This window comes from Mauremys reevesii, unplaced genomic scaffold, assembly GCF_016161935.1.
Source record: "Mauremys reevesii isolate NIE-2019 unplaced genomic scaffold, ASM1616193v1 Contig1, whole genome shotgun sequence".
NCBI lineage: Eukaryota > Metazoa > Chordata > Testudines > Geoemydidae > Mauremys > Mauremys reevesii.
The window spans coordinates 7,405-22,500 of record NW_024100715.1 but is presented as its reverse complement, the minus strand read 5'-3'; the positions used below and the strand labels follow the sequence as shown (position 1 = coordinate 22,500).

Here is a 15,096-nt window from a genome sequence, read left to right as displayed (position 1 = left end):
AGACATCTTATTAATTCATCCATCCATCCATTCCTAGACACATCTATCCATTCACTCAACCTGCCCCATGCACATCCATACAGCTGTCTGACTATCCATCCATCCCCCTCCCCCGTCTTCCCTCGACCCAGTGAATGGCCGCCACTCTGCTTGTGGAGGCTGGAGGTGTGGAAGTGTCTTCCTGGGATGGTCCTGGCCCAGTGGACAGTGTCCCTGACACTGTAGAGCAAAGGGGGTGGGAGGAAGGGTCGGGCCCTGGGAGCAGCCGCTGACCTGTGACAGCGTTAGTGGAGATAGGCCCAAGGCGCTTGCGGCCGGAGACACCATAGAATTTGAAGTTGTATCTGTGGGAGGGCCAGGTTGGTGATGGTGACCGTCTTGAGATCCCCATCCACGGGCAGCGCCTGGGTTTGCCCTCGCATCCTTGTACTGGAGGAGGAAGGAGTCGAAGTCCCGGCCTGGACGGTCCAGGAGAGCAGGATGGAGTCGTGGGTGACGTCGGAGGCCGAGAGCTCCCAGGCTGGGCTCGGCGGTGGGTTCTTCCTCCTGCCGCACTGCGGCTGGAAGAGAGAGAAGGGGTGAAGGAGGAGGCCGGGTGGGGCGACTCACTGGGATCTTGGGGGGCTGGGTTATTTCTAGCCAGAGGGGATTTGCAGGGAGGATTAGCAGGGGAGGTGCAGGGAGCCCCAAGGACTTGTCCCAGGACACAGCCGGATCCTGCTGCTGCGAAGGAGAGCTGGGGACAGACAAACAGACGGAGGATCCCACATTCCCAGGTTCCCGTGGCCACCCCGCCTCCTTGGAGGGTTCAGCCGAGAGTGACCGGCACAAACCTCAGTGAGGGCTGAGTGAGATGGGAGGAGACAGAGGGAAGAAACGAGACAGAAAGAAAAGGGCGTGAACCAAACCCACCAATGTCAACGGATGACACCTATCTATCCCCAGGCTCTCCTCCATGCTCATACACACCCATCCATCCATCCGTTCGTCCATCCATGCATCTATCCCCGTACCCACCCCGTCCTTGTAGCGGATAATGCAACCTGGCCACAGAGTTACAAATATACATGTACCCATGAAGCCCCCAAAACACTCATCCAACCACTCTACCGTCTGTACGTCCATTCATCCAACCCCAAACACATTCACTCACACTTCCATCCCTTCATTCATCCCTATAGACATCCACCCAGCCTTCCGTCCATCCGTCCATCCATCACACCCCCACCAGTCCGCCTGTCCATCCATCCTCCTACACATCCACCTACCCATCTGTCCATCCCCATAGATATCCATTCCTCTATCTATCCATCCATCTCTATCCACCCCCATAGACAGCATCCATCTACCTATTAATTCATCCATCCGTCCTCATACACATCTATCAATTCATGGAGGACAGACAGGTCCATCAATGGCTATTGGCAGGGATGGTGTCCCTGGCCTCTGTTTGCCAGAAGCTGGGAATGGGCGACAGGGGATGGATCACTGGATTATTACCTGTTCTGTTCATTCCCTCTGGGGCACCTGGCATTGGCCACTGTCGGCAGACAGGATACTGGGCTGGATGGACCCCTGGTCTCACCCAGCGTAGCCGTTCCATGTTCTTATCCATTCACTCAATCTGCCCTATACACATCCATCCAGCTCTCTGTCTATCCAGCCTGCCACCCACCCATCCATTCACATCCACACTTCTCTCTCTGTCTATTGAATGGCCGCCAATCTGCTTGTGGAGGCTGGAGGCTTGGAAGCATCTTCCTGGGAAGGTCCTGGCCCAGTGGACAGCGTCCCTGACACTGCAAAGCAAAGGGGGTGGGAGGGGAAGGAGCTGGCGCCCTGGGAGCAGCTGCTGACCTGTGACGGTGTCGGTGGAGATGGGGCCAAGGCGCTTGCTGCCGGAGACGCCGTAGAGGTTGAACTTGTATCTGCGGGAGGGGGCCAGGTTGGTGACGGTGAACGTGCGGGATCCCCCATCCATGGGCAGCACCTGGGGTTTGCCCTCCGCGTCCTTGTACTGGAGGAGGAAGGAGTCGAAGTCCCCAGCCTGGACAGTCCAGGAGAGCAGGGTGGAGTCGTGGGTGACGTCGGAGGCCGAGAGCTCCCCCAGGCTGGGCTGGGTGGTGGGTACCTCCTTCGGCGGCCCTGCAGCTGGAACAGAGAGATGGGGGTGAAGGGGGCGACTCACTAGGATCTTGGGGGGCTGGGTTATTTCTAGCCAGAGGGGAAAGAGCCCCATTGACACCCATCCAGTCCCAGAAACGCCTCCGTCCATCCTCCATCCCTACACCCTCATCCATCCATCAGCATACCATCCCTCCATCCTTGTTGCTGATAATGCAACCTGGCCACCATGAGTCACAAATATATATGTACCCATGAATCCCAAAACACCCATCCAACCACCCTATCGTCTGTGTGTCCATCCATCCCCAAACATATCCACTCACACTTCCGTCGATCCATCCACCCCCAAACACATACACCCGCCCTTCTGTCCATCCATCCATCCATCGCCATACACACCCACCCACCAGTCCGTCCTTCTGTCCATCTCCATATGCATCTGGCAACCTTCCTGTCCATCCATTCATAGAATTATAGATTAGGGTTGGAAGAGACCTCAGAAGGTCATTTAGTCCAACCCCCAACCCCAACTAAATCATCCCAGCCAGGGCTTTGTCAAGCCTGACCTTAAAAACCTCTAAGGAAGGAGATTCCACCACCTCCCTAGGTAACCCATTCCAGCGCTTCACCACCCTCCTAATGAAAAAGTTTTTCCTAATATCCAACCTAGACCTCTGTCACGGAGTGTGGGGGAGTCCGGCCCTGCACCCCTCTTCCTGAACTCACAGTGACTCTCCGCCAGCCAGTAAAACAGAAGGTTTATTGAACAACAGGAACACAGGATACGGCCCAGCTTGTGTGCAGAGCCAGGACCCCTCAATCTGGCCTTTCTGGGGGTTCAGGGTGCTTGGATCCCAGCCTAGGATCCCCTGAAACCCACCCCCCCGCTTCCCAAAAACCAACTGACTCCACTCCCCCGTTTACTTTTGTCTAGCTACCGGCCAGAGGTGAGACCTCCCCTCCCCCAGGCCAGGCTCATGTTACAGCTGCATACCTGTCTCTGCCTACTAAGCACACAGACAGTCCCTATTCCATCACAACCTCCCCCTCTGCAACTTGAGACCATTGCTCCTTGTTCTGTCATCTGCCACCACTGAGAACAGCTGAGCTCCATCCTCTTTGGAACCCCCCTTCAGGTAGCTGAAAGCAGCTATCAAATCCCCGCTCATTCTTCTCTTCTGCAGACTAAACAATCCCAGTTCCTCAGCCTCTCCTCATAAGTCATGTGCTCCATTTTCGTTGCCCTTCGCTGGACTCTTTCTAATTTGTCCACATCCTTTCTGTACTGGGGGCCCAAAACTGGACACAATACTCCAGATGAGGCCTCACCAGTGCTGAGTAGAGGGGAATGATCACGTCCCTCGATCTGCTGGCAATGCCCCTACTTATACAGCCCAAAATGCCGTAAGCCTTCTTGGCAACAAGGACACACTGTTGACTCATATCCAGCTTCTTGTCCACTGTAACCCCTAGGTCCTTTTCTGCAGAACTGCTGCCCAGCCATTCGGTCCCTAGTCTGTAGCAGTGCATGGGATTCTTCCGTCCTAAGTGCAGGACTCTGCACTTGTCCTTGTTGAACCTCATCAGGTTTCTTTTGGCCCAGTCCTCTAATGTGTCTAGGTCCTCTGTATCCTATCCCTACCCTCCAGCGTATCAACCACTCCTCCCAGTTTAGTGTCATCTGCAAACTTGCTGAGGGTGCAGTCCACACCATCCTCCAGATCGTTAATGAAGATATTGAACAAAACCGGCCCCAGCAACGACCCTTGGGGCTCTCTGCTTGAAACCGGCTGCCAACTAGACATGGAGCCGTTGATCACTACCCACTGAGCCCAACAATCTAGCCAGCTTTCTGTCCACCATACAGTCCAATCATCCAGCCCAGACTTCTGTAACTTGCCGGCAAGATACTGTGGGAGACCATTGTGATGTTATTGACATGAACTGGGACCGTATAGATCATTGTTGCAACCAAGGTCCTGTTGTGGCACCAAATCTTGTACGAAGAGGGTCGAATAAGGTGTCTCTGAGGAGGTTCTGGTTGGCTGGTTACGATGATGCTCTCTGGGTGCAGGTATCATTTCTGTATTTCAAGTTACAAGTATTGGCTCTGTCCTGTCTGTATTTCACACTTGGGCTCTGCTTCTGGGTGACACCCCCAGACAATGTGGCATCAGCTCTGCCTGGCTGCTTGATGGCTCGTTAAGGATCATCAGCTACAACTGACCCATTGAGAGAAGCAGATTCACCTGGTGACTCAGCAAGGCAGGGCCAGGCCTATGGACCGAACTCTGAGGCTGCCAGGCCACGTGCTGGGCAGCTTGTGTTGCAGACAAAGGAAGCACAAGCCACATGGCAAAGGGACTAGAAAAGGCAGGTGCATCTTCTCCATTTATTCTTCAATCCTGCTTCGTACCTGTGGAGGGACTTTGCTGCAAACTGAAGCTCTGCACAAAGGACTGAATGACCCAGCCCAGCGGGGGATGTTCCAGAGACTTGATTTGAACCTGCAGTTTACTCCATCCCTGCTACCAGCCTGAACCCAGAACTTGGCCATTACTGTTCATTCCATTTAACCAGTTCTAGCTCTCGTCTCGATTTCTTTCTTTTTATGAATGAACCTTTAGATTTTAGATTCTACAGGATTGGCAACAGCGTGATTCGTGGGTAAGATCTGATGTGTCTATTGGCCTGGTCTGGGGCTTGGGCCTTTGGGATCGGGAGAACCCTTTTTCTTTTACCGGGGTGTTGGTTTTCATAACCATTCGTCCCCATAAGGAGCGGCCCTGGTGGCGATTCAAGGGAACTGGAGTGTCTGAGGGAATTGCTTGTGTGGCTTCTGGTTAGCCCGTGGGGTGAGACCGAAGTTCTCTCTGTTTGGCTGGTCAGCCTCGGGCGGTGACTGCCCTGCTCTGAGCAATTTGTCCTGAATTGACACTCTCACTTGTGTCCCACCAGAAGCAGCTTCGTTACAACCGAATCAAAAGTTTTTCTAAAGTTTTTCTATCACATCCACCACTTCCCCCACATCCACAGAGCCAGTTATCTCCTCATGGAAGGCAATCAGGTTAGTCAGGCATGACTTGCCCTTGGTGAATCTATGCTGACTGTTCCTGATCACCCTCCTTTCCTCCAAGTGCTTCACAATGGATTCCTTGAGGACCTGCTCCATGGCTTTTCCAGGGGCTGAGGTGAGGCTGACCAGTCTGCAGCTCCCAGGATTCTCCTTTTTTAAAGCTGGGCACTATATTTACCTTTTTCCAGTCGTCCGGGACCTCCCCCATCCGCCAGTTGTCAAAGATAATGGCCAATGGCTCTGCAATCACATCAGCCAATTCCCTCAGCACCCTTGTGTGACGAGGTGGTTCTGGCGGGACCCAACTGAGGTGCCAATTCAGGACCAATTGCTCAAACAGGGCAGTCACAGCCCTAGGCTGGGGTTTTTCCACCTCTAAGGCAAACCAAACCAGCCAGACAAAAAGGACTTCGGTCTCACCCCACTGGCTAACCACAAGTCACACAAGCAATTTCCTTAGACACTCCAGTCTCCCAGCATCACCACCAGTGCACTCGTCCTGGGGATAAATGGTTAGGAAAACCAACACCCCAATAAAAGAAAAAGGTTCTCTCGATCCCAAAGAATCAAGCCCCAGACCCAGGTCAATAGACACATCAGATCTTACCCACAAATCACGCTGTTGCCAAACCTTTAGAATCTAAAATCTAAAGGTTTATTCATAAAGGGAAAAAGGTAGAGATGAGAGCTAGAATAGGTTAAATGGAATCAATTCCATACTGGTTGCCTCCCCATTCAGTGAGGGCCCACACTTCCTGACCTTCTTCTTGTTGCCGACACACCTGGAGAAACCCTTCTTGTTACCCTTTAAATCCCTTGCTAGCTACAACTCCAGTTGTGCTTTGGCCTTCCTGATTACACCCCTGCATGCTCGAGCCATATTTTTAAACTCCTCCTGGTCATCTGTCCAAGTTTCCACTTCTTGTAAGCTCCTTTTTGGGTTTAAGCTCACTGAAGATTTTCTGTTAAGCCCAGCTGGTCGCCTGCCATATTTGCTATTCTTTCTGCACATCGGGATGGTTTGTTCCTGTGCCCTCAATAAGGCTTCTTTAAAATACACCAGCTCTCCTGGACTCCTTTCCCTCAGATTAGCCTCCCGGGATCCTGCCCCAGTTCCTGAGGAGTCAAAGGCTGCTTTTCTGAAGTCCAGGGTCCGTATTCTGCTGCTCTCCTTTCTTCCTTTTGTCATGATCCTGAACTCAACGATCTCATGGTCACTGCTGCCCAGGTTGCCACCTACTTCTACTTCCCCTACCAATTCTTTCCTGTCTGTGAGCAGCAGGTCAAGAGGAGCAAGGCCCCTCGTTGTTTCCTCCAGCACTTGCACCAGGAAGTTGTCCCCAACATGGTTCAAAAACTTCTTGGATTGTCTATGCACTGCTGTATTGCTCTCCTAGCAGCTGTCAGGGTGATTGAAGTCCCCCAAGAGAACCAGGGACTGATCTGGAAACTTCTGTTAGTTGTCCAAAGAAAGCCTCGTCTACCTCATCCTCCTTGTATGGTGGTCTATAGCAGACGCCCACCACGACATCAGCCTTGTTGCTCTCGCCTCTAAACTTAACCCAGAGACTCTCATGTTTTTCTGCAGTTTCATACCCGAGCTCTGAGCAGTCATACTGCTCTCTGACATACTGTGCAACTCCCCCTCCTTTCCTGTCCTGCCTGTCCTTCCTGAACCGTTTATATCCATCCATGACAGGGCTCCAGTCATGTGAGTTACCCCACCAAGTCTCTGTTATTCCAGTCACATCATAATTCCTTGACTGTGCCAGGACTTCCAGTTCTCCCTGCTTGTTTCTTGTGTTCATGTACAGGCACCGAACCAGCCTATTGTCCTGCTTTCTCAGTATGAATCAGAGACCTCCTGTTGCACCCTCCTCCTTGTGTTTCCTCCCGGTATCCCACTTTCCCACTTGCCTCCGGGCTTAGGTCTCCATCCCCCGACAAAGCGAGTTTAAAGCCCTCCTCACTAGGTTAGCAGCCTGCCAGCGAAGATGCCCTTCCCTCTCTTCATTAGGTGGAGCCCATCTCTTCCTAGCAATCCTTCTTCCTGGAACAACATCCCATGGTCGAAGAATCCAAAGCCTTCTCTCCGTCTCCACCTGCGTAACCAGGCATTTACTTCCACAATTCGATGGTCCCTACCCAGGCCTTTTCCTTCAACAGGGAGGATGGACGAGAACACGACTTACGCCTCAAACTCCTTTATCCTTCTTCCCAGAGCCACGTAGTCTGCAGTGACCCGCTCAAGGTCATTCTTGGCAATATCGTTGGTGCCCATGTGGAGAAGTAGGAGGGGGTAGCGGTCCGAGGGTTCGATCAGTCTCGGCAGACACTCCGTCACATCCTGAATTCTAGCTCCAGGCAAGCAGCACACGTCTCGAGTCTCCCAGTCTAGTTGGCAGATGGATGACTCTGTCCCCCTTAGGAGGGAGTCCCCGACCACCACCACCCGTCTCCTCCTCTTGGGAGTGGTGGTCATGGAACCCCCATCCCTAGGACAATGCATCCCATGCCTTTCGGCTGATGGGGTCTCTCTCTCTGATCCCTTCCCTCAGATGACTCTTCCAAAACATTCTCCGCTGTGGTACCTGTGCAGAGAGCCTGAAAACAGTTTCTTATTTCTGTCTGCACTGGGGGTACATGGGTTCTCCTCTTCCTTCTTCTGGAGGTCACATGCTGCCAGTTTTCTTCCTGTTCTGTGCTGCCCTCTCGGATTCCTCAGCTCGCTGTGCCTGCAATACCAAGCGCTGATTTCCATCCATAGTCTTCATTTTCTCTGATGCAACGCAGGGTTGATACTTGGGACTCTAGTCCTTTAACCTTCTCTTCCAATATGGAGACCAGCTTGCACTTCACACAGACGAAGTCACTTCTATCCTCTGGGAGAAAGATAAACATGGCACGTCCCATACAGGTCTTAACAGCTGATTGCTCACTATCCATATTGTCTTCCTTCTAAGAGCCCCTTCAGATGTTGCATTTACCGCTCACAGACGCCTGAAAGGCAAAAACACTCTGTGGGAACTCCCCACAAGCGAACTGCCAGGAAACTCTCTCTGTTCACCACTCACTTGGTTCGCAACTGGCTGCTTTTTTATAAGGCTGCTGGCTGAAGCAGCTGGCCCGGCTCAAAGCCTCCCTCCACTCAATCCATCAGGCACCCCTGCAACAAAGCTCCCCAATTTCCACTTTTCAATCAACCAACCACACAGTCCAACAGTCCTGCAACGAGCACCGAACGAATGGTCACAGCAGACAGACACTCGGACATTCACCCCACCAGCTCACAACACAGGTGCCCTTATGCGCACCCCTGTACCTCCTCTCGCACAGCTCCCAGGCAAACTCCCTCTGTTTGTCTGTCCTCTGCTCGCTGCTGACTCGATTCGCAACTGCGGGTTTTCTTATCAGGCTGCTGGCTCAAGCATCCACATCCACCCACCCACCCGTCCATCTGTCCATCCCCATATGGATCCATTCCTCTATCCATCCATCCATCCCATCCCATCCACCCACCCACACATCCACCCACTCACCCGTCCATCTGTCCACCCCACATGGATCCATTCCTCTATCCATCCTTCCATCCATCCCATCCCATCCATCCATCCCCACCCCCCCATCCATCTGTCCAACCCCCTATTGATCCATTAATATACACATAGAAAAATAGACTTTAAGGTCAGAAGGGACCATTATGATCATCTAGCCTGACCTCCTGCACAATGCAGGCCACAGAATCTCACCCATCCACTTCTATAACAAACCCCTAGCCTATGTCTGAGTTATTGAAGTCCCCAAATTGCAGTTTGAAGACCTCAAGCTGCAGAGAATCCTCCAGCAAGTGACCAGTGCCCCATGCTGCAGAGGAAGACGAAAAACCTCCAGGGCCTCTGCCAATCTACCCTGGAGGAAAATTCCTTCCCGACCCCAAATATGGTGATCAGTTAAACCCTGAGCATGTGGGCAAGACTCACCAGCCAGCACCCAGGAAAGAATTCTCTGGAGTAACTCAGATCCCATCCCATCTAACATCCCATCATTCCTCTATCTATCCATCCATCCCATCCTCCATCCACCCATCCATCCATCCCATCCTCCATCCACACATCCACCCACCCACCTGTCCATCTGTCCATCCCCATATTGATCCATTCCTCTATCCATCCCTCCCATCCTCCATCCATCCCATCCCATTCGATCCATCCATCGATCCATCCCATCCATCCCATCCCCTCCATCCATCCATCCACACATCCACCCACCCACCCATCCATCTGTCCGTCACCATATAGATCCACTCCTCTATCCATCCATCCATACCATCCCCTTCATCCATTCATCCACCCCACACATATCTACCGAGCCTTCTGTCCATCCATCCCCATACATATCTGCCCACCTGACCGTCCAGCCATCCATCCCCATACACATTCGGTCCTCTATGTACTCACTGATGACCATCCCCTCCATCCATCCAGTCACTCCTGTAGACACCCATCCATGTACCTATCTCTTCATCCATCTCTTTCCATACACATCACTCCATTCACTCAACCTGCCCCATGCTCACCTATCCAGCTGTCTGTCCATCCATCCATCCATCCATCCATCCATCCATCCATCCATCCACGCACCCACCCCTATCTACTCTCATCTCTAGCCATTGAATGCCCGGCAATCTGCTTGCGGATGCAGGACTCTTGGAAGCATCTTCTTCAGGACGTCCTGGCCCCGTGTTCGACGTCCATGTCACACTGGAAAGAAAAAGGGGTGGGAGGGGAAGGAGCTGCCCCCCCGGACCAGCTGCTGACCTGTGACGGTGTCGGTGGAGACGGGACCGAGGCGCTTGCGGCCGGAGATGCCGTAGAGGTTGAACTTGTATCTGTGGGAAGGTGCCAGGTTCGTTACAGTGACCGTACGGGATCCCCCATCCACGGGCAGCGCCTGGGGTTTGCCCTCCACGTCCTTGTACTGCAGGAGGAAGGAGTCGAAGTCCCCGGTCTGGACGCTCCACGAGAGCAGGATGGAGTCGTGGGTGACGTCAGAGGCCGAGAGCTCCCCCAGGCTGGGCTGGAAGGTGAGTTCCGGCTCCCGCAGCTCCTTGGCTGGAACAAAGAGGTGGGTAAGGGCGTGGCTGGATTAGGGTCCTTGGGGGGCCGGGCGGTTCCTGCCCAGAGGGGATCAGCAGAGATGATTAGTGGGACGAGGGTGCAGGGAGCCCAGGGACACAGCTGGAGCCTGCTGCTGGGAAGGAGAGCTGGGGACACACAAATGGACGGGCCATGTCTGCAAAGAGGATCCCACATTCCCAGGTTCCCCGTGGCCATCACACCTCCCTGGAGGGGTCGGCCCAGATCAACTGGCACAAACCTCAGTGAGAATTGGGCTGAGACAGGAGGGAACGAAGAACAAATGAGAGGGAAAGAGAAGGGTGTGAACTAAAGTCACCAATGCCAATGAAAAGATCCCCATTGACACCATCCATCCCCAACCACTCCTCCATCCATCCCTTCCTACCACATCCACCCATCCATCCCAAACCACTCCTCCATCCATCCCTGTGTGCACCCATCCACTAACCCGCCCGTCCATCCATCCCCAACCACTCCTCCACCCACCCCTGTGGGCACCCATCCACCCACCCATCCGTCCATGCAGCCCCAGACACTCCTCCATCCATCCCTGTACGCACCCATCCACCCCCCCGCCCGGCCATCCGTCCCCAACCCCGCCTCCACCCCCCCCTGGGCGCACTCCACCCACCCACCCACCCGTCCGTCCATGCAGCCCCAGACACTCCTCCATCCATCCCACGCACCCATCCCACCCACCCACCCGTCCATGCATCACCACATCCAACCCAGCCCTTACTGCTGCTGCGGCCACCTGACAGAAGACTTACACATACACAGCTACCCGTGCATCCCCCAATACACCCATCCACCCCCATCCATATCTGCCCCCCCGTCCATCTGTCCATCCCTCCATCCATCCCCATACATATCTGCCCACCTGACCGTCCATCCATCCATCCCCATACACATTCGTTCCTCTATGTACTCACTGATGACCATCCCTCCATCCATCCAGTCACTCCTGTAGACACCCATCCATGTACCTATCTCTTCATCCATCTCTTTCCATACACATCACTCCATTCACTCAACCTGCCCCATGCTCACTGTCTGTCCATCCATCCATCCATCCATCCATCCATCCACCCACCCCTATCTATTCTCATCTCTAGACACTGAATGCCCGGCAATCTGCTTGTGGATGCAGGACTCTTGGAAGCATCTTCTTCAGGACGTCCTGGCCCCGTGTTCAACGTCCATGTCACACTGGAAAGAAAAAGGGTGGGAGGAAGGAGCTGCGCCCCCGGACCAGCCGCTGACCTGTCACGGCGTCGGTGGAGACGGGGCCGAGGCGCTTGCGGCCGGAGATGCCGTAGAGGTTGAACTTGTATCTGTGGGAAGGTGCCAGGTTCGTTACAGTGACCGTACGGGATCCCCCATCCACGGGCAGCGCCTGGGGTTTGCCCTCCGCGTTCTTGTACTGCAGGAGGAAGGAGTCGAAGTCCCCGGTCTGGATGGTCCAGGAGAGCAGGACGGAGTCGTGGGTGACGTCAGAGGCCGAGAGCTCCCCCAGTCTGGGCTGAAAGGTGAGTTCCGGCTCCCGCGGCTCCTTGGCTGGAACAAAGAGGCGGGTAAGGGTGTGGCTGGATTAGGGTGGCTGACCAGGTCCTTGGGGGGCCGGGCAGTTCCTGCCCAGAGGGGATCAGCAGAGATGATTAGTGGGACGAGGATGCAGGGAGCCCAGGGACACAGCTGGAGCCTGCTGCTGGGAAGGAGAGCTGGGGACACACAAATGGACGGGCCATGTCTGCAAAGAGGATCCCACATTCCCAGGTTCCCTGTGGCCATCACACCTCCCTGGAGGGGTCGGCCCAGATCAACCGGCACAAACCTCAGTGAGAATTGGGCTGAGACAGGAGGAACGAAGAACAAATGAGAGGGAAAGAGAAGGCGTGAACCAAAGTCACCAACATCAATGGAAAGATCCCCATTGACACCATCCATCCCCAACCACTCCTCCATCCATCCCTTCCTCCCACATCCACCCATCCACCCACCCCTGTCGCACTCCATCCACCCACCCGCCGTCCATGCATCACCACACCCAACCCAGCCCTTACTGCTGCTGGGGCCACCTGGCAGAAGAGTTACACATACACAGCTACCTGTGCATCCCCCAAAACACCCATCCACCCCCATCCATATCTACCCTCCCTTCCATCTGTCCATCCATCCATCCACCCCCATCCATATCTACCCACCCTTCTGTCTGTCCATCCATCCATCCACCCCCATCCATATATGCCCACCCTTCCATCCATCCATCCTCCATCCTCCCCATACTTATCTACCCATTCTTCCATCTGTCTGTCCATCCATCCACCCCATACACGTCTACTGAGCCTTCTGTCCATCCATTCATCCATCCATATATATATCTGCCCATCTGTCCATCCCTCCATCCATCCCCATCCATATCTACCCACCCTTCTGTCTGTCCATCCCTCCATCCATCCCCATCCATATCTACCCACCCTTCAGTCTCTCCAACCCTCCATCAACCCCCATACATATCTGTGCACCTTCCATCCCTCTGTCCATCCATCCCCTCCAATACATATGTCCCCACTCTTCCATCAGTCCATCCATCCTCCTCCATACATATCTACCCACTTTTCCGTCCATCCCTCCATCCATATCTATCCACCCTTCCATCAGTCCATCCATCCATCTCCATTCCTCTACCTATGCATCAGTGGCCATCCCCTCCATCCATCCATCCACCCATGTAGACCCCCATCCATGTACCTATCTGTTCATCTATCTGTTCCCATACACATCAATCCATTTACCCAACCTGTCCCGTGCACATTGATCCAGCTGTCTGTCTGTCTATCCATCCATCCATCCACCCATCTCTATCTACTCTCTTCTCTCTGCCCATTGAATGGCCAGCAGGCTAGTTGTGGATGGATGGACGGATGGACAGACAGGTGGATGGATGACTGGACAGATGGACGCTCTCATCCCTCTGCACTGCTTCCTCACACCAGTCATTGCTTCTTTCCCTTCTTTGCTCGTCCTCCTCTCTCATTGCCTTGGAAGCACCTTCTTGGGAAGGTCCCAGCCCAGTGGTTGGTGTCCCCACCACACTGGAAAGCAAAGGGGGGAGGAGGGGAAGGGGCTGGTGCCCCGGGTCCAGCCGCTGACCTGTGACGGCGTCGGTGGAGACGGGGCCGAGGCGCTTGCGGCCGGAGATGCCGTAGAGGTTGAACTTGTATCTGCGGGAGGGGGCCAGGTTGGTGACGGTGACCGTGCGGGATCCCCCGTCCACGGGCAGCGCCTGGGGTTTGCCCTCCGCGTCCTTGTACTGGAGGAGGAAGGAGTCGAAGTCCCCGGCCTGGACGGTCCAGGAGAGCAGGATGGAGTCGTGGGTGACGTCGAGGCCGAGCTCCCCAGGCTGGGCTGGGTGCCGGGTTCTGCTGGCTCTGGCCGTGAGCGGGCAGGAGGGATGGGCCCATCAGTTCTGGGTCAGGGTGGGGGAAGGGTATTGGAGATGCTGTGGGGGGAGATCGCTGTGTGTATCTGCCCCTCGTCTCTTCCATCTTTCCAATGCCATCGCTTCGGTTCTCCCTCCCATTGCTGCCGTTAGCGATTCGTCCCTTCTCCTCCCCCCGCCACGCTCCAGCGCCTGTCACGGCCCCGCTCTGCACCAGGGCCCTGCCACCTTCCTTCTCTCTGGCTCCTTCCTTCTCCCCTGCACCCTCCGTCAGCCAGGCCTCCCCTTCCTCCAGCACATTTCCCGGGGTCCGCGCGATTCCGACTGCCACCGTCGCCTGCAGTCACCCCCCTTCCCTCCTGTTTCCCTTCTGCTATTTCTTCCTGTCACAGGCTGCAGCGGCACAAACCTCCCTTGGGGCTCCTTGCTCCCTCCCTGCCTGGTCTCTCCCCCAGTCACACTCTCTCCATCACACGCCCACCCCCACGAGGAGAGACGTGTCACCAGACATCTCCAGGGGCTGCAGACGGGGTGATGGGGAGGCTGCCTGGGCTCTGTGTCTAGATGTATGAGGGGGGCAGCTCGCTTTGCCCCTCCCAGCCCGGGACCCACCGGACCTGGCAGACAATTGTTATTTCAAATACCCTTGGCAAAGGCTCCCAGTGTCCCAGCTCCACACTGCGTAGAGGGCGGGGCGGGCTGCGGTTGGGAAAGGGAGCCAGGACTCCTGGGTTCTCTCCCCGCTCTGGGAGGGGAGTGTGGGCTGGTGGTTAGAGCAAGGGCGCCTGGGAGCCAGGATTCCTGGGTTCTCTCCCGGCTCTGGGCGGGGAGTGGGGTCGGGTGGTTAGAGCCGGGGGGGCTGGGAGCCAGGAGGCCTGGGTTCTCGCCCCGCTCGGGGTGGGGCGGGGGGGCGGGTGGTTAGAGCAGGGGGGGCTGGGAGCCAGGATTCCTGGGTTCTCTCCCGGCTCTGGGAGGGGAGTGGGGGCTGGTGGTTAGAGCAGGGGGGGCTGGGAGCCAGGACTCCTGGGTTCTCTCCCCGCTCTGGGAGGGGAGTGTGGGCTGGTGGTTAGAGCAAGGGGGGCTGGGAGCCCGGACACCGGGGGTCTCTCCCGGCCCGGGAGGAGTGGGGCCTGGTGGTTAGAGCAGGGAGGGGCTGGGAGCCAGGACGCCTGGGTTCGCTCCCGGCTCGGGGAGGGGAGTGGGGGCTGGGGGTGAGAGCAGGGGGGGGGCTGGGAGCCAGGACTCCTGGGTTCTCTCCCGGCTCTGGGAGGGGAGTGGGTGCTAGTGGCTGGAGCAGGGAGGGCTGGGAGCCA

The 15,096-nt window shown here is 55.4% G+C and overlaps 1 protein-coding gene across 1 annotated transcript in view; it reads right to left on the bottom strand.

Moving 5' to 3' along the window:
• Positions 1-14,253, bottom strand: part of TNXB (tenascin XB) — a 62,621-nt gene extending 48,368 nt beyond the window's left edge. The window contains 9 exon segments of the mRNA XM_039517050.1: positions 274-420; positions 423-452; positions 455-515; positions 517-560; positions 1,858-2,151; positions 10,021-10,314; positions 11,605-11,898; positions 13,495-13,772; positions 14,243-14,253. Coding sequence (XP_039372984.1) covers positions 274-420; positions 423-452; positions 455-515; positions 517-560; positions 1,858-2,151; positions 10,021-10,314; positions 11,605-11,898; positions 13,495-13,772; positions 14,243-14,253 — 1,453 coding nt within the window.
• Positions 14,254-15,096: the final 843 nt, after the last annotated feature.